The sequence below is a fragment of the Acartia tonsa genome, chromosome 9 (genome assembly GCF_053477335.1).
Source record: "Acartia tonsa isolate MP-2025a chromosome 9, ASM5347733v1, whole genome shotgun sequence".
NCBI lineage: Eukaryota > Metazoa > Arthropoda > Copepoda > Calanoida > Acartiidae > Acartia > Acartia tonsa.
This window is the reverse complement of record NC_137268.1, coordinates 40,173,037-40,197,815: the sequence shown is the minus strand read 5'-3', so window position 1 is coordinate 40,197,815 and position 24,779 is coordinate 40,173,037. Positions and strand designations below refer to the sequence as shown.

Genomic DNA, 24,779 nt, shown 5'->3' with positions numbered 1-24,779 from the left:
AAAATAATATTTTTATAGATTCATGATATGTTTTAGCTAGGAAAAATAAATGAGCCCTTTCAGCAGAATACAAAAAAACGAGGATGTAAATATTAACATTTAGCAGAGCAAAAAAATCTTGGATTGTAATACAGACAGAGTTTTTTAAAAAGCAGATGTTTACCTAGTGTTTATAGATAAAAGTAATATAGAAAAATCAAAAAACCTTTAGAATTTGCTATTTTAATGTTTTAATATTCATATATCTTAAAGCATGACTAACAGACCAACGGTCCAACTAAATTATGTATTGGATACTCAAATTTCAGCCATCTATCTTGAATAGCTACCGAGAAAATGGCGTTACCCACATAGCGTAACGGACTGACTGAGATGGACGGACACACAAGTGAATTATAGAGTAGCATCTTATTAAAAAAACCTTCATTTCCGTTTTATGTTATTATTTTTTATTTCCTCCTCTAAATATTCTATTTCTAGAATATTAACAGGACGTGGAATTCATACTAAAAGCCCACCTTGCCTAAGAAAGGTTGTACTTTACTCCTGTCAGCTAGCGGAGAAGCCCCTAGATTTCTCTTGGGCGGAGATACCTTCCCCCAAAACAGTTATAAGCCTTCCCTGTACCTATAAGAAGCTTTAATCTAAAAGGAGAACCATAGCAAGCTTGTAACAAAACATTAGGTCATAAATTGACTCCTTTAATATCAATGTAAACATTTCCTAAGCGTTAGCGATGCAATAACGTACGTGTCATATTTATTAAGTAACTGAGCTACTAAAAATGGACCAACTTACCTTGAATAAAGTTTGATTGGATGGATTGTTTCTTAACAAGTTTAACAATAACCTCAGACAATCTTCAACTACAATTCCTAAACATTGAAAACCTTTAATATTATATAGTAGTAAATAGTCATAGAGTAGCTTCACTACTAAAACTATATTATAAGCTGTGACGCGCACACGGTTTTGCCAAGGTTTTTCAGTTTTATAGGGTGGTTGATACACCCTAGATCCCTTTTATTCATGCTTATGATTAAAAGACTTTATAGTGACTTTGACTCATATGATATATTCAAACAAACATTATATAATTAAAACATATATGTTTATTACCTATCTAAGTTAAAGTTTTTTTTACAAAGGTTTCGTGATTTTTTTACCATGTATCATATCATTATCTATCTTTCTCTTTCTTTTTTATGATAGATGAACATCTGCTTTAAAAATCAGTTTTTCTGTTTCTCCATCCATATTTTTTTGTGCGTCGTTACTTTGCTGTCATCCTTGTTATTATTAGTTTTTGAATCTTTATTCGTTGAAGAGTTATTTATCGCATCGTATTATAGACAGCTTTCCGCGGATATCATAATTAAAAAATATCGGATTAAACCAGTTTTGTAGCCCCGAAGGCCCGGAATAACAATACTGGTAATAAAATCAAAATTCGTGAAAAATTGTCTGTTTTATGATGTTATAAATGATTTTTCAGTATGGCTGAGAACCGGTTCAAATCCAGCAGAAATTAATTGGTTTCGAAGTATCACTAGAAAATTCTGTATAATGATTTACCTCCATCAGTCCAGCCTTCAAACTCCATAATTTCCACCAGTTTATCGAAGGCATTCTCAAACGCCACAATTTTCTGGATATTCGAGTTTCCTGGGGAAAATATTATATTAATATAAAATTATTTAAATTGAGATCAGTTTTCTTATAAAAACATATACGTTTTCAAATGAAAAAATAAGGATGACAACATCCATAAAAGCGAAGATCTGAAATTAAAGGACAAACGAACATTAACACTTGTAGAGTGTCAGAATTGAATAAGCATATTATTATTGCATAAGTACAAACAAAATTGTAAGTAAAGGGGGGGGGGGGCGGGGGTTAATTGAACCATCTTGTAATCAGTGAGCACTTTGAATTCGAATTTTGATCTGAAAGAGGACTATCCACGAACAAGAGCACATGATTCTAAGTACCTTCCAGCATTGATCCTGAGTATTTTCTTTCAGAATATAATAGATCACTATTAATAATTAATATATTGACAAGAAAATTTATGTTTCACCACTGCAAGTTGAAGAAAAGTAAAAAATGTCCACCATTTTTCGTTAAAATTCTATCAAACGTTTTGTTGAGTTTGGGGTGTCTTAAATTGTCCATGTTGTCAAATGATAAAAATTAAAGAAAGTCAAAAGCACATTTACTATATCTCATATGTATGTTTAAATTAATGCTAATATGGATTAATTTACAATCTATATAACACGAGTATTCGCATATGTATCATCAAATATCCATTTTATTAAAAGAATTAGCTTCATAAAAGTTTTCAAAATCAATTAAAATACCTAAAAAACATGGTGAAACATAAATTTTCTCGTCAATATATTAATAATATATGGTGACCTATTATATTCTGAAAGAAAATACTTAGGATCAATGCTGGAAGGTACTTATAATCATGTGCTCTCGTTCGTGGATAGTCCTCTTTTGCATGAGTAATCCTTGGTAGGTCTATTTTCCCTAAATCGAACTAAAAGTTGAAAAAAACGGCTAACGGCTCAGCCGTTTAGCCGTTTTTTGGCTTTTTTTAGGGCAAATCTGCCATAAATTATATAGAAATCAATTTTTTAAAACATATTTTTGCTTTAAATTATGTGAAATGATACAAAAAAAACATTTTTAGATTTCTAGTGCCAGCAACTAGTGGCTAGAACCGTTTGAAAACGTTTTGGAGCAGCAAAGAATGAATTTGCATTGAAAATATTTTAAAATGGCTAATAGTACCTAACTTCTACAGTAATCACCATGCAAAGTTTAAAATCGATAGGGTATTTCTAACATGCCTAAATTAACGAAAAGAGCTAACCGTGAAAAACTGACGGACGGATTGACCCTATTTTTAAAAAAGTTTCGCTTTTAAAAGATATTTGTCCTGTACCATGTAGACACACAAACACCACAGAACGTCTAGAAATTATTTTCAGATACATACTTTAAGTAAAAATAGGAAAATCCGATAAAACTTGGCAGGATTACTCAAAATGTAATACTGTGGCAAACATAAATTACATGCATCCTTCAACTTGCGGACAAACGAGACAAACAAAATGACTTTTAGAAGATAAATGTTTTCGAGTTTCTTAGAGTCATTACTTATTACGAGAAAACGGTTAAAAAAGACTTTTAAAAACAACAATTTTAAAAAATTTCCATTAAAAAATAACATTTCATTTTCTCTAGAAATAATAAATCAATTTCAAGTTTAGTAGCCTATTCTTGAAAATTTTCTTTGGTAGAAAATATTATATTATTTTTTCCATGGGAAAAATACAAGCTTATTTTTCTTTGGTTTGCCTTATGATAAGATGAATACACTTTTAGTGTAGGACATAGACGTCCAAGGGGGGGGGGTAAAGGGGTGATTACCCCCCCCCCCCCCCAAATGAAGTTTTCAATTTTTACCCCCTCCCCAATATAAAAAAATGACTCTATGAAATAAAAATTACCCCCCCCCCCCCAAAAAAAAAAAGAGCTTAGGGGTGGCGTAGGCACCGCCCAAATTTTTATTTTAAAATTTTACCCCCCCCCCCCCCAAATAAAAAAGCTTGGACGCCCCTGGTGTAGGAACTTAAAAACGTTAAAGCCATGTAAAAAAACATTTTTTACAGTCTCTACAGTTTCTATCGTACAATACTTCCACTCACATAACAACAACAAAAAATATAAAAACAAATTAGAGATAGGTTTTTATTCACTAATGCGAGTAAATATTGTTTTTATTCTGACATAATATTTCTTAAAAGACCTTTAAATCTATGTTACATACTGAGTAGTTTTCTGTTATTTTTCTCTCGAAATATTGTTTACTTTTTGTTGTTGCTACTCAACATTTTCATAGTATATAGCTTACCTTTGGTTAGTTTAAATAAAAGAATAAGAGCATCGTTTCTGAGAACTTCTCTAGTATCACCTAACACATCCATTAGCCGAGAAATACCTAGATGGATAAACAAATAGATGGATACTGATGCATTAAAAGATATAAAAGGGAATAGTAGCTTTCGTAATATTCAATAAAATTGCGAGCAAGCTTCCAGTCAAATGCGCTTAACAAGTCTAACTGTTCTTAATGTCGATCAAACGCATAGTATAATTAAACGCATATTTAAAAACAGTTTGACCGAATAAGCGCATTTGACTGGAAATCTTACTCACATGAAATTTATGCAATTTTGCGAAGCTACTATTCCCTAAGAATCCTCGGTACACCGACAAACATCCTACTGCGACAATCGTCCTAATGCGACAAACATCCTAATGCGACAAACATCCTAATGCGACAAACCTCCTAAACGACAAACGTCCTAATGCGACATCTCTTAAGTAAAACGTCCAAAAAAATAAAGGTCGAATTTTGTAATGCAAGGATGTATCGGGTTCTAAACCATGCCGTTTGATAGCCAACACAGACTTTGGAAAAACTGTCGGACAGATTTTTAAAATTTGGCCTATGAATGAAATTATTAAAGAAATAAATTTCAGTTAAAAAAATATTCCCATGTGTTTTATATATCGCCATATTGGTTTTCATTGTTCCAATCGTTTTTTTTTTGTTAGTGGATTTTGTTCCCAAATTTTGAAAGATTTTTTTTATTTCATAATTTTTGAAAATTTTAGGACGTTTTACTAAAGAGATGTCGCATTAGGACGTTTGTCGCATTAGGACGATTGTCGTGATAGGAGGTTTGTCGGTGTACCGAATCCTCTATTACATCCATAAGCAGCGAGATAACTAGATCAAAGATAAATATGTGATTAAATAGAAATAAACCTTAAAAGGGAAAGGAAGGTTGTGGGTACAATCTGTAAAGGTTGTGTGTTTCAAGTTAAAAACAGTAGTAGAACAATAAAAATTTATGTTAACTTTTAAAAAAAATTAGTTGTCTATAGTTCTTTTCAATAAGAAATACACATATTTAGTGAATATTATCGTTCTACTAATATTTTTAAGCCTTAAAACACACACTTTAACGGATTTTACTCGCAACCTTCTATATAAGGATAAATATACCTATAGAAAGCTTAGCTTTAAACATTTTCGAAATTTCATACCCATAAGCCGCTATAAACCTAGACTAGTGATCTAGAATCTAAGGTATCTGTATTCAAAAAGGTTTGATGGGGGAAGAAAATAGACTAAAACTATCCCTACCCCAATGTGAAGCTTCCCTTAAATTAATAATAGTTAATGAAATCTTAAGCTTCAGAAAATGTAAAGGAAACGAAATTGCGGGTTTTGTCGTATTTTCACAGCAGCTTTTGAAAGGTTATTTTAGGGTTAGGTTAAATTAGGTTGGGTGATTGTCCCGCAGGGTTAGGCAATTGGCAACGCTGAGTTAGAGCGCCCCGCAGTGGCTAGAAAAGGAGAAAAGCTATTGTGAAATTATGACGAAAACCGCAATTCCGTTACCTTCACATGACCCAAAAAAACTTATTCTATAAGATAGACAGATAAATGAAAACAGGATCTACTGCAGTTCATGGTAAAATATTGCTGGTAACGAATGCTTCCTGTTTCCTGGCAATGTTAGAAGATTCCTGGATCTAGCATAACAAGAAATATTTCTGGTGCCACCAATGTTTAACTTTCCTGGTTGCCAGCAATTTATGCATATTCCTGGCCACTGCCATGTTTGAAATATTCCTGTTAAAAAGCAATATTTCCCTTTTTAATTCCAATTTCCCTCTTATTACACTTACCCCACAATTAGAGGTTGATAAGATTCACACAACTCAAAAGTGGCTATTTTGGCATGGTTGTCTGATATGGTGGGGGGTGGGAGAGTAGTGGTGTTTCTCTGTTTTAATTGAGGGAGTTAGGTAATGCTATAAATATTGCTACGCTCTGCTACAATTCACAGTATATCAAAAACCTTAGACTGATCAAATGTAAATAATGAATTAGAGAGAGGGGGGGGGGGGGGGTGCAGAGACAAACATCATAAAAATATGGGAAAAATTTGCAGATTGCCAGCTAACAGGAACCTAGGATTTAGGGGAATATGCGTGCTGCTGGATCCAGGAATCTTGTAATATTGCCAGGAACCAGGAAGCATTCGTTACCAGCAATATTTTACCATGAACTGCAGTAGATCCTGAAAACATTTATAAAATTTCTCTTGTATCAAAATAGACAAATTAGTTCATTTCATCTAGATCGAATAAACAAGCCCCTAATTAGAAAATAAAGATGATAATACAAATATTCTATATCAAGAAAATCTTAAACTTCTGTTGTATTTACAAGTACATATCTCAGTCTTATATTCTTAAGAACTAGTTAAGATTTTATTCCGAACATAATTTCAAATAAAATTAGGATATATAAGCTTCAATTATAAAGTGTGTACAGTACAAATACGATAAGCAAAGGGATAGTTGCATGAAGTGCATTTAACAAGTTTAATTGCAAGCCTAAATTATAAGAATACCTTCTAACATATATAATTTTGTATTACAATAAATAGCAATCAATTAGGCACCTCCAAAATAGTCTTCGTGCTGTTTTTTGTGAAAACAGGACAGCTACATGTGTAGCATATATCCAATAAATATGATTTTTAAGTCTCAATATTTTTAAAACTACCTGGTGAAAAATTTGAATTCTTTTAAATATATGTCCTATAGATGTAATGTATACTAAGCTAATGTAACTACAATTAGAGGTTGGATATTCAACTAAATGAACCAACAAATCAAATCCAAATTCAAAGTTGTAAAGCCAACAAATAAGAAAACGTTTTGTAAAACTTTAGGGACTTGTGTAATAAACAGCCCAATGTCCCCTCTCTCCCTGTGTAGAATTTACCTGATAAATACCTTTAAGGAAGGTTGAAAGTAGATTTTATGGCACTATTCAACCCAATTATTAAAACACCCAAATCTTTGATTGCAGTCTGCTGTATGAAATTCCTTCGGTGCGTGAAATCTAGTTGCGCCTGTTTAGTCAGGCCACGGCATTCTTAATATTGATACAAGTTCAGGGGTGATTAAAAAAAAATTGGGGGAAGAGGGGGTGATAATTTATTTTTAAAATCATCGCAGGACCAGTAGCTATTTTCCCTCAAGAGTAGAATCAAATCGGATCAGCGGTTACCGAGATCTTCCGCTTCAGACAGACATTGTTATACTTTGTATTATAGATGTAATAGGATGTCATTATCTAACTTACCTGCATGGCTATTTAGAATCTGTTGCTGTATAACTCTTGGACAGTTTGTCAGTAATGAATTCATTGCAGCAATAGTCGGGCGTCTAAAATAAAACAATCAAAAGACTAGGAAGGAGAATGCCCGTCTGCCAACCTGTAAGAATCATATGATCCAGCTAATTGATCTTGATAAACTACGATGGGAATGTCAACTTTTGCAAGAAAAAAATATTACCCTAACAAATGAAATTAAGAGTAGATAGATAGTCGTGAAATTTTTTTGATTTATCTTTTAAATTTTTTTACTTTGGTCTCAAAATTTGTGTTTTCTACAAAATAACTTTAAAGTAGGCAATTTTACCTAATTTTGAAGTCAAATTCTTCTAGAAACTCTAACAATAATGGAAGATTTTCTTCGTGTTTTAGGAACATTTCTGAAAAACCTTCTCCAACACCTTAAAGTAAAATTAATTTATTACAAAAGAATTTGATAATTTTTTTTTGGTTTGTCTGCCTGTTTGTCTATCTATTTATCATTCTTTTCATCAGCATAACTTCTGGTCTATTTACAAATCCAATTTGTTAATTCTTGTTAGTATAGGTATTTACTTGTCTAACTAGGAATATATATTTAATTTATCTATCTATTCCTAATCTTATTTTTATCTATTTATCAATCTAATTTAATTTGTTTAAATATCCATCAATCAATAAATATAATATACATATATCTATATTTTTATCTGTCTTCCTATGAATAAAGAATATAAATTGTTATCCTTTATCTATCTTCTACAAAAATCTTTCAAGATTTCCATACCCTAAACCATTCATCTGTCTATCCATCTATCAATTTATCTATCCATCTATCTATACCTGTAAAGTCATCTCTCTGTTTCTCTGGAATGACCTCTTCCTCAAACTCATCAGGACAAAATATATTTGCCAGAGTTTCAAGTACATAACTAAAATCAATAATACAATCAGAAAAACAATCATGAAATTATTATTGACAAGCATGACAACATCCATAAAGCGAAGCTCTGGAATCAGAAGGAAGGACAAACAAGGATAAGTCTTGTACAGTGTCAGAACTTAATAAGTAGATCATTAGTTTGTAAGTCTAAACATAATCGTACTAATAATAGAAAAGCTTCGCTTTTAAATGCATATCATTTTGAATATTTGATCACAAACAGGCGTATAGCATTTTTAAAAATGTATTATTTTGAAATCACTTTTTTGGGTTTTTCGTTGAATGGTAGGTAGTAATTTTAATTTGTATTTGATCAATCTAAATAACTTACAACCAACTAAAGGAGGCATATTATTAATCTTTCAACAATGGAAAATATAAGCTTACTTTTTTTTACTAACGGTTACGCCCCTTCAGGCTCTTTGGGGCACTTGAGGGAAAAAAGAACAGTTAGGTACACCTTCCCACTTTCAACTGGTGTTTTAAAAAAGATTTTTCGGGAAACTTTTTTTCTAGGGGTAATTACTCTTGAAAGAGTTGAGGTATTACGTACTATTTCAAAAATAGATATCCTTCGCAACAGACAGACATCCTGTTACTTTTATATAAGAATTGCTCTAGCCCCTGTAAAATACCTGATTATCTCCGAGTCTGTTTGGTCAGTTTTCAACACGTGTATCATAGAATTCAACCCCTGGGCACCAACTTCCAGTCTACATATAATAGGTAGGTAAATATTTAAAACTTTCTTTATATGGTACCTAGCGAATTTTCTCATTTTCACTTAAGTAAAAGGTATATAGAATTAATAAAAAAAACTAGGTTTACAATATTCCTGAAACTTTATATTATCAAGTAAATTTAATGCTTTTTTAATTGTTAGTCCTTTCTTAATTTTGAGCCTTAGAGACTAGAGGAGCCGCTGTATGCAAGTAAGGACTTTTAAAAACAAGTTTATTTTGATATTTTAATTGTAAATATGTATTACAGATAAATATATTTTGTTTAAGGCAAGATAAACAAAAATACTCTTAATCTTTAGCTTAACAACTTAGGGGACTTTTATTGAATTTGGATTGGTTTGCTTATTTAGATGAGTGTCCGAACGTTTTAACAACAATTTTTAATTTACCGAAGGAATACTTTTGTGTATCATTTTTGGGGATCTACATTGTACATCAATTCATCAGCCACTGTCTTTTCTTTTTAGTTTCCTGACAAAAATGAGTACCTGAATTTTTTTGACATAGCTTTGATTGCTCTACACGCATCTCTTCTATCTTCTAGTAGTGTTGAACTATTAACTCTGTCTAATAACCTCTCTAAATAAAAAAGTATATGGATTAAAATCCAATAATAAACAGGAAAGTTAAATCAATTTCATAATGAGGTTTAGTGTAGGCATAAACTTTGTGGGGCCGGGTGGATCAACTAATAATCTAATTTTCAAAATTAATTAAAGGAACGAATTGCATTTAAACTTGAATTTAGTGAACTGCATATTTTTTCCGTTTATTGACTTAAACTACATTTTTGAGCATATATTTGAAAGAATTTCAATTTTCTGTCATCTAGTTTTAAAAATATCAAGACTTGTATTCTTGTGATATATGTAATTTTAATAGCTGGCCTTTTTCACAAAAAAAAAACAGCATGACGACTAATTTATTTATGTCTAATTGTTTGTTATTCTTTGTTATACAAACATATGTATTATGTATGTATGTTTGATGGTAGACTTGTAACTTATGCTTAAAATCACTTTCTTAAATGCACTTCATGCAACTACTCCTTATTCTTTTTTATAGGGGGGGGGGGGGGGGGCGGGGAAGTTCAAATGCATACCCGTAATAATACAATAATCCTTACCAATTGTTCCAGCCGAGCTGACCGTCGGCTGGTTTTGTTCGCCAGCGCCCAAAACGCTGCGAAGAATTTCCATTCTTCTTGTTTTCTACCAAAATTGTATAGCAGCTGTGCTACTTGAAATCTGCAAGTATGTAATTTTGAATAAAATGCATGCATTTCATATAAAATAATTTTTACATATCTTTTTTTATATTTTTTTCTTGGATTTCAAGATAAGTTTATGGATAAAATTTTAGAAGCTTAAATACGCATCTTAATGAGCTAACAACGTTTTTCTTTTATAAAATAAAATAATTTTTTGCAGGTATCATCGCAAAATAAATTTTCATATTATTGTTCGAAGTTATTTTTGTTGTCAATTTCAAATAACATTGTACGTCTCAAAAATCCGCAAAACTTTGCCTCATTGAAATTTGACCCATTGACTTATCATTATAATTCCAAGTAATGACCTTAATAATAAATAATAAATATTTACATTCTATGAGCATTTTATTCTGACTTATAAGTTTTGTTACTAGACTTCTTTTCTTAAATAATATAGGAACATTTCAAATTCAGAAAGATTTACTTTCATCAAAAAGAGATCAATGGAAAAATTTGAATTTTTAAGATAAGATTAAGGATGCTTTGAATGATTTTGTACGCTAAAAAAATAATTTTGTAGGATTAAATAACATAACAGCAACATTTAATATCACAAAGTTAATAAACACAATTTGGGCTAAATAGGAAACAATTGAAGAAAATGATTTTTTAAGTTTTAATGACATATACCTAATGAATAATGAAAATTGGTGTAATCTATTTAGCCCAAAAATAAATAAATAAAGGTACTGGATACTTAATATTTTTGTTACCCTTTATTATAGCACTGAAAATAACATACCACTAAAGCTTTATAACTGACACATTAAAGAATAACAATCAGGGGTGTATATTCTGCAAAATTTACCCTGCTAAAGGAAGGGGAAAAATCTAAAAATATGTGATTGGAGGGGGGGGGGGGGGCTGATGTAAAAATTAAGAAAACTGAAAACATATTTTCCATTTTTCTTCCCTCCTTGGTGTAAAAAACTAAAATAATATGCAAGAAGGGGGAATAATAAGAATAAAATTAAGAGTTCTTTAATATTTTTCCATTTTCCCGCTTTCTTGCTGGAAAAAAACAGGAGGGGAAAATTAAAAAATTTTGCAGCAGAGGAAAAAAATGAATCTTATGCAGAATATACACCCCTGATAACAATTCAAACAATTTATATAAATAAAAAGCAAAAATAGTACCGACACTATGAAACTAATACTAATGGGTAAATGGCAATTTTGTTTTTTAATAAACAGTTCAGGATACCATTTAACCATTACCAATAAAATATTTGGAATTAGTGCAGTTCACGGTAAAATGTTTTTGGGAACTATTATCTGCAAAGATTTATGAACTTTTAAGGCTACTAGCTGCCAAACGGCTGAACGTACGTCGTACATGTTATTCCTGCACTGCACATCATTATAGGCTGCATGAGAAGGCCTACAAATAATCTGTAGCCAATAAAAGCCAAGATCCAATAACGCACAGGGAAAGCGTGGATAAGGAAAAAAGCGTAAATAAGTCTTTTTCGCGCATTTATCTGCGCTGCAAGATATCTGTGTATTTTTGAGAAGTTTGGCAGCTAGCAGCTTTTAAAATTAATCGATTTTTGTAGATAATCGATCCCAGGAACATTTTACCGTAAACTGCACTAGATCCCATTATTTATTATAATAAAACAAAACTAGCTGAGATTACTGGAACCAATAAGCTTCTACACTACAAACATAAGTACTAAGAAATAATATGATTAAATATGTTTTACATAGTTGTGATTTTACGTACAAAAATAATAAAAAAAATATAACAATAATGAAATAAAGAAAAAAAATCTGAAGAGAAAATTAATTAACATTTTTAATAATTTAATTAAATAATATTTTTCTGAATGCACGACGTGATTAAAAATATACAAGGATGATAGCTACCATAAAAAGCACAACAAATCGCAAAAGCACAATTTTCTTTCAATGTCAAACGTCAATTCAGACAAACGAGTTAAGTCAATTATTATGTAGCTGCGCTTTATATAATGAGCAAATAATCGAAAATTAAGACTGACAATCCTTTGAAACAGCGAAAGTAATTGGGAGATTTGTTTCATCAAATAAATATGGTATCAAGTTAGAGATATTTTTCTTTTTTGATTAGGGGGTGTCAAATGTCATAAATAGGTAAGTTAAAGCCTTCAACATCCTTTAAAAAGATTGGGTAAATGGTAGGTAAATAAAATATTATAAAAAAAAATAAGTTAACAGGGATGATGATAAACTTACAAACAATGATGATAAGTTATTATGCATATGATTAGTGTAATGTATTTCTTTCATGCCTCAATTGCACGTGTATGTCCTTGTTATGAATCATATTATTTTTATGGGTGACCACCAATATTATGTTTAATTTTGCTTTAACTTGAATTGATTGGGATTTTCCACGCATTTATTTAAAATTAATTGAACTGTAGAAAAACATTGGGGCAAAACTATGAATAATAATGCAATTGACAAGAGCCAATTCATGGAAGTTGTTAAGAACAGTTTTTACTCTTTTGGTTAAAGCCGTTGTGTGGAAAGTGCCCAATTCAGCCAACTTAATGACTGACAGTTGTTGCAAAAGCTGATGACGCACTGTTCTCTGCCGACATGGAGGTCGCTGTAGTTTCATTGTTGTTATCCCAGTTGATCTTAAACTTGGTCACTCGCGGATTGCTCGCCATTATGCTCCGCTGAATTTTCTCAAAGATTGGCTTTTTTGGTGGATTTTCTTGTAGTTCGGGATCCTGTCATACAGATTAAAGATTTATTAATAACAACAACAGTAGAGGCGCAAGTTATTGACTTGGTCCAGTGATTAAGGTAGATTCTCAAAAGATTTATGCACCATTGAAAATTACAGACAAGTTTAACCTACTGCTGATATATAAGGCCATAACAATAAGAGTATTGGGAATGCCGTGGTCCATAAATAGACGCAATTTATTACCAATAAGTGTTTATACAAATACAATTCTTTACCTGATATGAATTATTAATGTAGTAACCGACTCGAATGAATTCGGATGCCCTGAAAAAAAGGACAATATGTTTGATAATGATATTATGGTTTATGAAGCTCAACAATATTCATTTTTTTTATCAACTATTTTAAATATATTTTTCATTTATAGAGAAGTAATCTTTTAGTAGGATCTATTTATATCTAATTAAGTTATCTACCTATCAATAACAAGTCAAGTTTTAAGTTAATTGGGACACAGGACTGGTTCTAATATTTCCAAAACTTGAGCTAATTGCTAATAGACCCATTTTGGTCTATTTGGATGTAGAAACTTACTTTTATTGTTGGGGACCGAAACTCAAACACCTATATTTTAATATATAACAATACAAACTTTAGAAAAAATTAACTTAACCCCTGCCAGCCACCCACCTAGCCCGCTGGGGTCGGTCCCCGACTTGCTGAATCATCTCAACTAATGCCCTTATAAATAGACACAGTGTATCCAAGGAAAAAAATAAGAAAAATCAATAAAAGGTAAGTTTCTACATCACAACAGACCAATAAAGGCCTAAAAACCCCATTTCCGCAGGATTTTTCTTACCTAACCTAACAATAATTTTTTTTGATTTTTTCGCCATTTAGATGTAGTACCTACCTATAGGACTAGGCTTATGTACCAAGTTTCAAAAATTTACCCTAATATTTAGACTATTTTGCTCACTGTTCAGATGTCAATTTTAAAAGTTTGGTTTTTTTTGCACATCCTTTATCAATTTACCTGTAGCTACAGGTGAGAAGCACAACTGTAACACCTACAAGGTCGGCCTCTGGTATTCTGGATGGATCAGGTGGGTCAGCCTAGCAAGAAAGTGTAGTTTGCGATCAGGTAAAATTATCTATTTACTTGGTTTAGAAACTACATAAGATCAATAATAGGCAATAAAAAGATATCTAAATTTTTCAGGGATTAAGGGATAAGACAATGGACGACAAATAAATTAATATCAATCCACAATGATGGTAAACAACCTAACGTAGATTAAAATATTTGGTTAAAATGTTTGGACAATACCTACAAGTTTGTACCCACAATTTTGACCCAATGAATACCTAATAAAAGTGGCTATAAAATTTGGTTACCAGTGTAATTTACAGTCCAATAACCGCTCCCTCATTGAAATTTTTCAATTGAATTTTCTACCTGAAATACAAACATGTGTCTTCCCTCTGGGACTGGTCCAACATAAACAGTATCCAAAATTTGGTCATATTCTTCACTTTCCGCGGAGCCGACATAAATTATTTTCCATTCCAAATCCTCGGCCAGGTCTTCAATACACTCGAATGTTATCTCGAACTGGAAAGGGTTCAGGAATGGAGAGGGGTTGTCGAGGACTAACACGTTGCACACGTGAACTTTGGCCATGGTTAATATTATGCTTAGCTGTTATTTACTTTGGTAGATTTTTTTCTTTTGGGCCTGCAGTAATTATACATCTATCTATTTGTGTAATGAAATACATATATTTCGCCGAGTAGGTGGGAATACCTTGCCCCAAAACAGAAGCAACTCATAACCATACATGCATAGCAAGAAGGACTTATATAAAAGTCGTGAAATCAAAGTTTTTTTTGTCTGAAGTGCGTTTGATCGACAGTATAATAATGCACTTCATTAGCAAGATTTGGTTTAGAGATGCACCAAAATAAGATCTCCTGTTGAATCCCGGCCCCTCTAAAGGGTTAGATTAGATCTGGATAATTAAACTAATTTAAATAGATAGATAGAATTCCTGTATTAATAATCTTCTCCCCCTCAATATAACTGGGAGGGAGAAGATAGAAAATGTTTTATCTATACAAAAGCTTTAAGCCTTAAAGATTATCTGAAACAAATAAAAACGTTTCATATTTTTTTCCTTTTTGTTATTAAATATGAAGACTTTATTATGTGTGTGAGATAATTTAAAATAAAACTATATTTCTAATGCAGAGTCTATTTTATACTAAATCATTACTTAATTTAACAAAAGTACACAGTAAATAATATCTTGACGTTTACACGTAATATATTACATCATCAAATTGTCAAAAAAAACAAGCATCTAAATTTTATTAGTTCTTCAGAGATATCTATATATAAAAATTTAAATATGTAATCATATCAAATAATATTTGTTATTTAATGAACATTCAGAAACATACATACATACCTACCATTTAAATTGAAATATCCACTGCATAAAATAATACCTAATCTTAATTAAAATCTAAAATTTAACAAAAGGGAAAGCTCACTCTTATAATGTATTATAAATCCCGGCATTTACAGTAACGTTAACATAAACTTTCTTTAAAATTCATCTTAATTTTCTTATTAATTATCTATTTAGTAACAACTCTTAAAAGATATACATTCTATAACAAATTTATCTAATATTTAAAACAATTTAATGTAAAATTGTCAATAATAATCAGAAAACGTAAAAAGAGAAATTATATTTGTTGTGATGTGTTTGCTGACATTTGTTGACTTCGAAGCTGACGATATTTTACTCCTCAGGGGCAACAAAATTAATTTAGATCGACGTATTGTTAAACTTTATAATGATAATTACGATAAAAAAATTAAATAATAAAAAATCAAAAATTAACGGGAAATAATTTTAAACAAGTTTTTAAAAATTACTACTTAGTTAACTCGTTAAGTATATTCAAATCAAAATAATGTTTTGCCCCTGAGCGAGGAATGCCGCGACTTTGTATAAACAATTCAGGGGCAAATAACGAAAAATCAATTTCGCGGATTAATTTTTACTAAAAAAATCGAAGATATTTCTCGAAAATGAATTTTGTTTACTTTTGATAAAGAAAATTATATATTTTAATACTTAATTTTTTTTATAATGAATGTTTGCCCCTGAAAAATTCCGTGCTCTTTCAACAATTGCAACAAAAATATTTAAAACTTTAATGAAAAAGTTTGTCTGTATTTAAAGTTTGTATATGATTAATTGTTTTATGATGAACGTATGCTTTTTTTAAAGAGAAGCTTTTCTATATTTAGGGTCGGTTCATCCTTCTGGAACGGATATTAGCTTTTTCGTTGGTTTAGACATGTTACCCAGCAAGACATTTCGCCGTAGAGTCGCCTTCGAGCTCGTGCAATATATGTACCGAGTCCTATGCTACCTCCAATCCCATTCGCCATGAATTAACACCTAATTTTGTGGCGATAAACATTGGAAAATCGTCCTTTCAAGCAAAAGGTAGCATGCGAGTTCGCCATCGATATCGTAGCAGAGTATGGGGCGAAGTAGCACAATATTAGCATAAATCAAAATGCGTCAATTGAGATCTCGACGGTGACTCGAAACATTTCTTATACGAACTCTTAAATGCTCCAAATTTAGGGGGAAGCTATACTCATCTATAATACAAAGTAGAACGATGTCTGTCTGTCCGTCTGTCCGTCTGTCTGTCCGTCTGAAGCTTAAGATCTCGGTAACCACTGAACCGAATGGGCTCTACTCTTCAGGGAATATACCTACTGGTCCTGTGGTGGTTTTAAGATATTTTCTTGAGGGGTGGGACACCCCTAACCCCCCCAAAAACAAAAAAATCCCCCCCTTAGGGGAGACTTCAACGTCAAATAAGGTGGTATCGTACATAAAAAATTTAATTTAACAAACAAAAACATTTAAAGTGCCACTAGAGGCCTCTAGGGGCGTAGCCGCTAGTAGAGAAAAAAGGAAGACGCATGTAGGGAGGGGGGAGGCGCACGAAGGGATGGAGGAATGTTAGAGAGAGAGAAACAAAAAGAAAGAGAGAGATATAAAAGATAGATAGATAGAGAGAGAGACAGAGATAGAAAATGTCATTCTTAATCATGTCTATCAATTTATTCAAATTTTAACTCATTGCTTACTTGACTAATCTTTCAACTTAGCAGAGAGTATACCTTTCTCGGCTTAATTTAATGAATATTAAAATATGAATCTATATTTGCTGTTGTTTAAAAGAAAGAATGCCTTTTAAAAATTACTTTTTTCACCAAAGACTATCAACACTATATAACATTATGTATTACCATTTTTTATCGTTTTCAATTTTAAAACAGAAAGATTAATTAGAGTCTTTAAAAAAATATTTGAGTCCCTAGTGGCAAATTTATAAACTATATTTTTCTCCCTATCAATTTTGATCATGGGTTGATTGTGTGTTTGATGTATGTGTGTGTTAACAATGTAAAATGCTACGTTTGAGCGACATCGCGTTTTTTCTTCTGCTAGTATTTTCGAGGTCGCCAAAGTTAGCAGAAAAGCTAATAATTTATGAGGTAGCAAGCTACTAAAGTAGGAGCTCTAAAATACTAGCTAGCTACCATCTTACGAGCTCTCAAAATTTCGCCAAAATGCTACTCTTAGAGATATCAAAAAAGGTAGCATGCTACCTTTTTTTAAAAATGTTTCGCTGGGTAGAATGTATCCAGCTAGCTATCGATTCCAATGTTTGCGCATGATGATTCCTGTAGTAGTTAGGTACGATTTAGAATGCGTAGCAACTCTACAATCGTTATCAGATCTGTCCGTACGTCCATTTTAAACATGTTGACTTTTTAACTTTATAAATATAACAACAAAGAGAGGGGTAGGTTTCTGGTAGAATCCGTAAAGATTGTGTATTAAGGCTTAAAAATAGTAGTAGAACGATAATATTCACTAAATATGTGTATTTCTTATTGAAAAGAACTACAGAGAAGAAAAAATTTTAAAAAGTTAACATAAATTTTTATCGTTCTACTACTGTTTTTTACTTATAACACATAACGATAACCTGACTTTTCTGGCAGATTATCTGTCACGGCTGCCACATCGTCGCCGACACGGCGGCCTCCCAATCCAATTGGCACGAATGCCGCGCACATTTTTTTCCTGACAATACTTTTTCCGCTTCATGCCTCCCTCAGTCATAAACACTGTGCTCAGACTGGACTTTTCAAGTCCATTTTTCACGAAAATTGGACTTTTGAAAACCTTCAATGGACTTGAAAAAAAGCAACCTCCCGATGTTCAATGGACTTGAGAAAAATTTTCTCCCCCTTCCCCTTTTTTACCCCCTTCTTCCCAAATGGACTTCAAATGGAAGAAATGGATGTAAAATGGACTTCACGCGACCTTGAAAATGGACTTGAGCAAAATTTTCATCTGAGCACACTGGTCATAAATTTGACACCACTGCGATCACTTCAATTCCCTGTTTCATACCATAATATCATTTTATCGGCTCAATTTAACCTATTTTGTTTCCCGGCACTCTCCATTCGAACTATAGTGCATTGAGGTCAGTTATTTGTCAGCTTAGAGAGCCGCAGTGGCGGAAACGCTGTCCGCAGACGGACAGATATCTGCCAGATAGAGGTTTTTGACGAAGCACCTCCAAATACCAAGCGGAGTCAAAAACTCTACGGATTTTACCGAAAACCTACCCCTCTCTTTTTATGTGAGCTTTCGCTTTTATGGATGACGTCATCCTTGTATTAACCGTCATTATCGTTTTACCCATAATAAAGAATCTTTAAAATATTCATTTCAGAAAAGATTAAATGTCAGCGAAATTTATTTTTAATGAAAATTATAAGATTAAATGCTTCGATAATAAATGGTTGTTGCAGAACTTTATCTAGTATTAATGGTAAAGGAAAGGCCTTGATAAATAATGATATAATGGATCTTAAAACTATTAAAACACATCTGGACAAACTAGAGGTAGGATTGACACCTTTAGTTAAATATAGATAAGGTTTAAAATTAAGTTGTTTAAAGTTTGTGGTCATGTAACGATAAATAGAAGAGAGTCAATTTTCAGATGCTTCGTGTACCCGATTATTTATAACTCTTTACAATATTTTATCCTTATAATAAAGTAACAGGATATCCTAGGATGTAGTTTTTTGTTTGTTTGTCTGTCTGTGTGTCTGTCTGTACCGAAGGATCTCGCTAACCACTGAACCGATCGGGTTCTCCTTAACAGGGTAGCTTCGCATAGGTCCTTAGAAGGTTTATAACTATTTTGGGGGAGGGTACCACCACCCTCCCAAGAGAAATTACAAAAAATCGAAAAAATTTGAAATATTCGTAGAGACTTGAACGCAACATATATAGAAATCGCACAATTTTTATTTAACTTTATCTTTAAAAACTGGGCGTTGGAATTCAATTTTCCTCTCCTCAATTTCCTCTAGGGGCGTAGCCGATTGTTTGTACATATCAGATTTAAAGACTTAGGATCGTGCCGCGCTACGTTTCATTATTTCGTAACATGTCATATATAATGTTCATATTTAGGTATTGCATAAATCTGAAAACTTTCTTGTGGTAAACAAAGATTTTGATGTAGTTCTCAATACTGATACTCCTGACAGGCATAGTTTCATTTAAATACAACTTTAGAGATATGACAACATATGTTAAATCGTTAATCGTCCCCCTTTTTTCTGAAATAAGTGGGGGCATCTCATTATCACTAAAATCAAAGTTTTAACGGCCTTTTATACCTTTTGCTCACACTACCCGGCAAATGACTCTGCACGCCACTGAATGTTTGTAATTATTGAGCTGTGTTTAATAAAATATTTAGAGGATGAAATATATATCTCAAAAAACAGGGTTTTTGATCCGCATTGATTTTATGCGGATCCGGATCCTCAAAATTTGGTCAGTGCGGATCCGGTTCCGGATCCTTGACAATAAAATAAAATCACTAAATTTTTCAAAAAAATTTTATTCTTTAATTCGAAGTCAAAAATACTTTTAATTTTCAAGTCTGAACCTAAACATTAAAGATTGGCTCTCATCAAGAGAATGTCTGAGATTTTATATAAATTTAGGTAGGTTTTTCCATTTTTTCCGCATTTTTTTGAGTCCAAGGATCCGGATCCGAAACCCTGCCAAAAAATAAGTATTAGGTCAAGTAGGACAACTGCCATAATCTAGCTTAGCTAAGCTAGATATATTAAGATTATTACAGTACATTACCTTCACAATAACAAGAAAATGAATCTAAACAACTATAGATTAAGTGTATTAGGTCAACTGGCGCACAAATTTCCAGAATTAGTCAATAAAGATCTCTCGCATGGATTTTATGTAGCGCATAGACTTGATTATTCTACTTCAGGAAAGCTTATTTTAATAATAACATGGACAACTATTTCCAGAAAGAGCGCAGTAATGTCAAGCAAATAATGATTCCGTTGGATTGGAAAAAATTCGAGATGTAATATTTTTTGAGTTATTTGAGGAGGATTATCAAATATTTAAAATAAAAAAAAAACACTACTAAACCCTAATACTGGTTGCTTTGCCCCTAGCATCTTGGGGATGACTGGGGAGGTCAGGAAAATAACCAAGGCATTTATTTATAAAGCTTAATTGAAATCAGCCACTTCGGACTATTTTTTTATCTCTGACAAAAAAAAATTTTACTGAACAATTTAGTAATAAAATAAGCTTTGTATTATAAGCAGGAGTGTTAATGATACCCCTAACCAAACAGGCCTCGACTCAAGCCTCTAAATGTTTTGAGAAAAGACAAACAGAGAAATATTATTTGGCCCTTGTTGAAGGTCACTTGACACAAGGAATGGCTTTAAATATATATAGAAAATATTAAAAATGAACCTTTGTTTACATTGAGCAAGATCGAATATGTTAGTAACTTGCAATAAGCTTTCAAAAGGTGATCAAACAGTAGGTAGGTTTTAAAAGTCGTAATAATTGAAATTATTTGTACGATTTTCTTAATATTTGTACGATGGATATACAATGAATTTAGTTTTTAAGCCAATCTTCTATGTTATAGAAAATGTACTTGAAATAAATGCGTCTATTGGGAAAGATTCTCGACCTGAGTTTGAAAAGATTCGCATGTGCACTGAAAGTAGCAAGTTTTGTGCTTTTCCTAAATCAGCTCTAACAAAGGAATTAAACTATGCCTCTACCGAACATGATTTTATGAAATGAGGATCCTTGTTATTTTTATTTAGATATGCCCTCTTGGTATAGTTGATTTTGCAGCCCTAATAAAATTCTTTATTTTAATGGTATTACTAAAAATCACAATATTTTTTGTGAAATCATAGTTAAATTAAATAGGTTTTGTTACTAGAGAGAGGTTACTACAAAAATCAGCCTGTTAGTAAAGTCTTGCTTTACCCAATGACAGGTAAAGTGATACCCAGTTTAATTTAATTTTACAACTTAATAACATTGTTTTGCCGGGATTTTCCTTCGATTTCAAGTGCTCATTGATAGGAGCTAGAAGCTTGTAATGGGATGCGATTCTTTAATGCCCATTATATTGTAGGATATTAATTTAAGTAACATCAGACCGATGAACTAACCCTTTGACTGGAAGTGCAAATGCAAACTCAATTGCAATGAGTTGCTCCTGTTTATGGGCCAATTCATGTAAAATTTGATTTACATTTTATTTTTAATCTAAAACTTCGTTTTAATTATTTTCAAGAAAATGAATATGAAAATAAAATACCTAAGTAGCTATTTTAATACCCTTCATACATCCCATTTGTTTCTTTTAGATTGGAATATTTTATTTTATTCATTTGAATTATTTACCAGGCCGGAGACACCAGTTGAGAATTCATTGTAAACTAATCGGACACACAATTCTTGGGGATTTTACCTACTGTGATGTAAGGGATGAAGATTTACGAAGAATGTTTCTGCATGCTTTCAGATTAAAAGGTTACTAAAAGATTTTAAAATCTTGGGGGCAAGATAGAAAAAGGTTTCAAATAAAATGATTTATTATAAAAGAATAAGGATGCTGTAAGGGCCGATAAAGTGATATATAGATGGTATATAAAATTACCCCTTATGTAGATTACAATTAGTGGCCGAAAAGATTAGACACTCAACTTAATGAACCAACCAACCGAAATTAGATAGTCCTCAAAGAAATTGAGCCAACGAATAAGAAAGCCTTGTTATAAAAGTTTGGAGTCTATTGTATAAATAGCCATATGTCCCCTTCCTCTCATAGGATACTTATTTTTATTAATAGGGAATCAATAATCTAATGAGAGTTTTAATTAAAAGAGGAGTTACATTTAAGACATTATTTTTGTAGTAATTGTGTTGGTGCTGTAAATGGCATAGAAGCTGTAGACCGAGCAGATACTAGAACACGGTCGGTTAGTCGGTCGGACTATTCAGATGGACAAACAGGGGTGTATATTATACATGGGATCCCCTGCTCAGGGGGGGGGGGGGGAATAAAAAATAAGTGGTTGGAGGGAAAAAAATGTAAAAATTAAGAAAACTGAAAACATTTTTTCCATTTCCCCCCCCTCTCCTTGGTGAAAAAAACTTTAAAAATGTGTGGTAGGAGGGATAAAATGAATAAAATATAGAAGTCTTTAAATATTTTTCCATTTCCCCCCTACTTGGTGAGAAAAAACTAGGGGGGGGAAGAAAAATAAAAAAAAATTGTAGCAGGGGAAAAAAATAAATCTTGTACTCAAATATTAGAGTAGCTGAGATTTTATTAAATTGTTTTTATATTTCAGTACCTTGTGCCTTAGAGAATATTGATATAAAAACCAAAGACCCTTTCACAGAGAATGAAGATAATTTATGGAAAGTCAAAGAAACATTTTATTCTTTAGATGATGGTATTCGAGTAATAGATAATAGTTTATTATAAAATGGGAAATTTTTCATGATAGAAATCTCTTTAATTGTGAATCAATATTTTTGGAGAGAGACTATTATATTTACGAAAAGATGACTGGATGTATTCAAAACAAGACCTTGGATAAATATTAATATTGTCCAAAAAGAATTCATCACATTAAATTAGAAAATAGAGATATCAGTGGGTTATAATAATGTATAAAAATTGGGATCAAGTCAAGCTGAATATGCCAATGGCAACAAGTCAAACAGAGCGTGCCAATATTCCCCCTAGTCAAGTAGAGTATGCCAATATTCCCCCAAGTCAAGTAGCGTGTGCCAATATTTCATCAAGTAAAGCAAAGTATGCCAATAGTTTATCAAACAAAGCAGCATGACGAAAAAAAGAAAAAAAAGATGAATTTAACATATTTTCCGATTTATTTACCAAAAGACACAATTTTATACATAAATAACAAATTAAATTAATCTTTTAATATCATATTTAACGACATATTATTTACATATTGTTATACATTGTATAATTCATATATTACACATTATCATACAAAGAATGCCATATATTTTCCATAGTATGAGTAAGGAAACAACTTTAGCCTACTTTATGCTGCATCGCAATTTGGTTGCACAGAGAATCAAATGAATTTGTACTGTGACGCTCAAACCACATAAATTGGTTTAGATAAGATGTCAATAAATCACGTCTGCATCCCCTCATAGACTTTATAAAACTCTTTTTCCTGTTCCAGTTACTCTCAATTGTTTGGGTATGAACACCATTTGTTGGGTTTATGAAACTAACAGAATGATTGACTGTGCGATGTTCAAAACCAAGCTCCTGTATTCTACAATAGGAGCGCCATTCATCTGAATGGATGATCGTGCCAGGCCTCACCACTTTTTTAATGATGGGTAACAATGTGTTTGCATCTCTTTTTTCAACAACCTCCATGTATGTTAGTGCTGGTTTAACACTTCTATCAGCCAGCCCAAAGACCCATACAGTCTGTGCAGGACCTCTTCCTCTATGGTATTTGACTTTATGTGCAAAAGCAGACTCGTCACACTCTACTACTATTTGTGGGCCTCCAAGTCTGATGGGATGATGCTGAAAATAGGTTACACAAACACTGCGAAAAAAACTAAAACAGGCCACACCTGTAGGTTTAGATACACTAGCTAAGCTACAAGCCTGCTTCAGCTGCACACCTTCAGCCCACAAATACATCAGATGAATCCATGTACGCAATGGTACCTTACTCTTTTCGAACACAGATCCTGTTCGAATTGATTTACCTTTTCTAAAATTTTCACAGGCTTTTTTCATGCACCTCCAATAATAACCATCAATGATATTAATTTTATGAAAGGTCATAGGGTTGGCGCATGCCTCACATTGCAATTTTGATTTGAGCAATTTTTTTTCCTGTAACCAAATAATTACTTCTCTAGGTTCAGATGTAAGAAGTTTTAAAATTGTATCTTTAAATGTAGACATATTAAAAAAGACTGATGAAATATTAAACTTGCATTTGCTTAAATAGAAATTTTATTCAATAAACATGTGTATGTAATAAACAGGTTAAATTGTTAATCTTAATTAAATTCCGACCGACATTATTCCACATTTCTTTCACACGCAATAAAAATGCTTTGTTAGCAAAGCTAAGCTACTCTACATTCAAGGTCAATAATATGAAGCAAGTTTTGACAAGTTTATAATGGTTCTATGTTTATGCTTCTAGATAATATTTTTTTTCTTCTATATAATAATAAATGCCATTCTATAATACGTTTAAGTTAGTTTGTCTGTAGGTTTGAGCTTCGCTTTCATGGAAGTTGTCTTCCTTGTTATTGGTATTAATATATGTATGACTTAAAAGAGGCGGAGATGTG

At 32.1% G+C, this 24,779-nt stretch overlaps 3 protein-coding genes across 5 annotated transcripts in view; 1 reads left to right on the top strand and 2 right to left on the bottom strand.

Annotated features, from left to right (window-relative positions):
• The window catches only part of p115 (General vesicular transport factor p115), a 56,799-nt gene extending 46,602 nt beyond the window's left edge, over positions 1–10,197 (bottom strand). For all 3 annotated transcript variants that reach the window (XR_013882729.1, XM_080172868.1, XM_080172869.1), the window contains exons 1-9: positions 10,074–10,197; positions 9,436–9,526; positions 8,840–8,917; positions 8,105–8,193; positions 7,590–7,683; positions 7,250–7,332; positions 3,929–4,015; positions 1,576–1,665; positions 799–875 (exon numbers count right to left, since the gene is read on the bottom strand). Coding sequence is in view for 2 of the 3 variants with exons in the window: in XM_080172868.1 (XP_080028994.1) it covers positions 799–875; positions 1,576–1,665; positions 3,929–4,015; positions 7,250–7,332; positions 7,590–7,683; positions 8,105–8,193; positions 8,840–8,917; positions 9,436–9,526; positions 10,074–10,146 (762 nt within the window). In the remaining variant the exon portion in view is untranslated. The remainder of the gene's footprint in view (positions 1–798; positions 876–1,575; positions 1,666–3,928; positions 4,016–7,249; positions 7,333–7,589; positions 7,684–8,104; positions 8,194–8,839; positions 8,918–9,435; positions 9,527–10,073) is intronic.
• LOC145328923 (histone chaperone asf1-like) lies at positions 10,194–15,700 on the bottom strand. The gene is made up of 4 exons (XM_080172877.1): positions 14,366–15,700; positions 13,943–14,022; positions 13,179–13,227; positions 10,194–12,943 (listed from the first exon to the last, which is right to left on the bottom strand). Exons 1-4 carry the CDS (start codon positions 14,588–14,590, stop codon positions 12,755–12,757), a joined length of 543 nt encoding a protein of 180 aa, XP_080029003.1. The 5' UTR covers positions 14,591–15,700; the 3' UTR covers positions 10,194–12,754.
• A 4,965-nt stretch (positions 15,701–20,665) lies between these two features.
• Positions 20,666–23,119, top strand: LOC145328917 (RNA pseudouridylate synthase domain-containing protein 1-like). Its single transcript, XM_080172867.1, has 5 exons — positions 20,666–20,791; positions 21,028–21,147; positions 21,322–21,390; positions 21,807–21,932; positions 22,757–23,119. Exons 1-5 carry the CDS (start codon positions 20,701–20,703, stop codon positions 22,891–22,893), a joined length of 543 nt encoding a protein of 180 aa, XP_080028993.1. The 5' UTR covers positions 20,666–20,700; the 3' UTR covers positions 22,894–23,119.
• The last annotated feature ends 1,660 nt before the right edge of the window (positions 23,120–24,779 follow it).

Bases quoted from the DNA above. Each gene is read 5' to 3' on its own strand.
- LOC145328917 (XM_080172867.1), top strand. From the start codon at position 20,701: ATGATACCCCTAACCAAACAGGCCTCGACTCAAGCCTCTAAATGTTTT. The intron at 21,391-21,806 runs GTAAAGTGATAC...ATTATTTACCAG, and splicing joins CTTGCTTTACCCAATGACAG to GCCGGAGACACCAGTTGAGA. The intron at 21,933-22,756 runs GTTACTAAAAGA...TTTATATTTCAG, and splicing joins GCATGCTTTCAGATTAAAAG to TACCTTGTGCCTTAGAGAAT.
- LOC145328923 (XM_080172877.1), bottom strand. From the start codon at position 14,590: ATGGCCAAAGTTCACGTGTGCAACGTGTTAGTCCTCGACAACCCCTCT. The intron at 14,023-14,365 runs GTAGAAAATTCA...CTTTCTTGCTAG, and splicing joins GACACATGTTTGTATTTCAG to GCTGACCCACCTGATCCATC. The intron at 13,228-13,942 runs GTAAATTGATAA...CCTTTTTTTCAG, and splicing joins CTTCTCACCTGTAGCTACAG to GGCATCCGAATTCATTCGAG.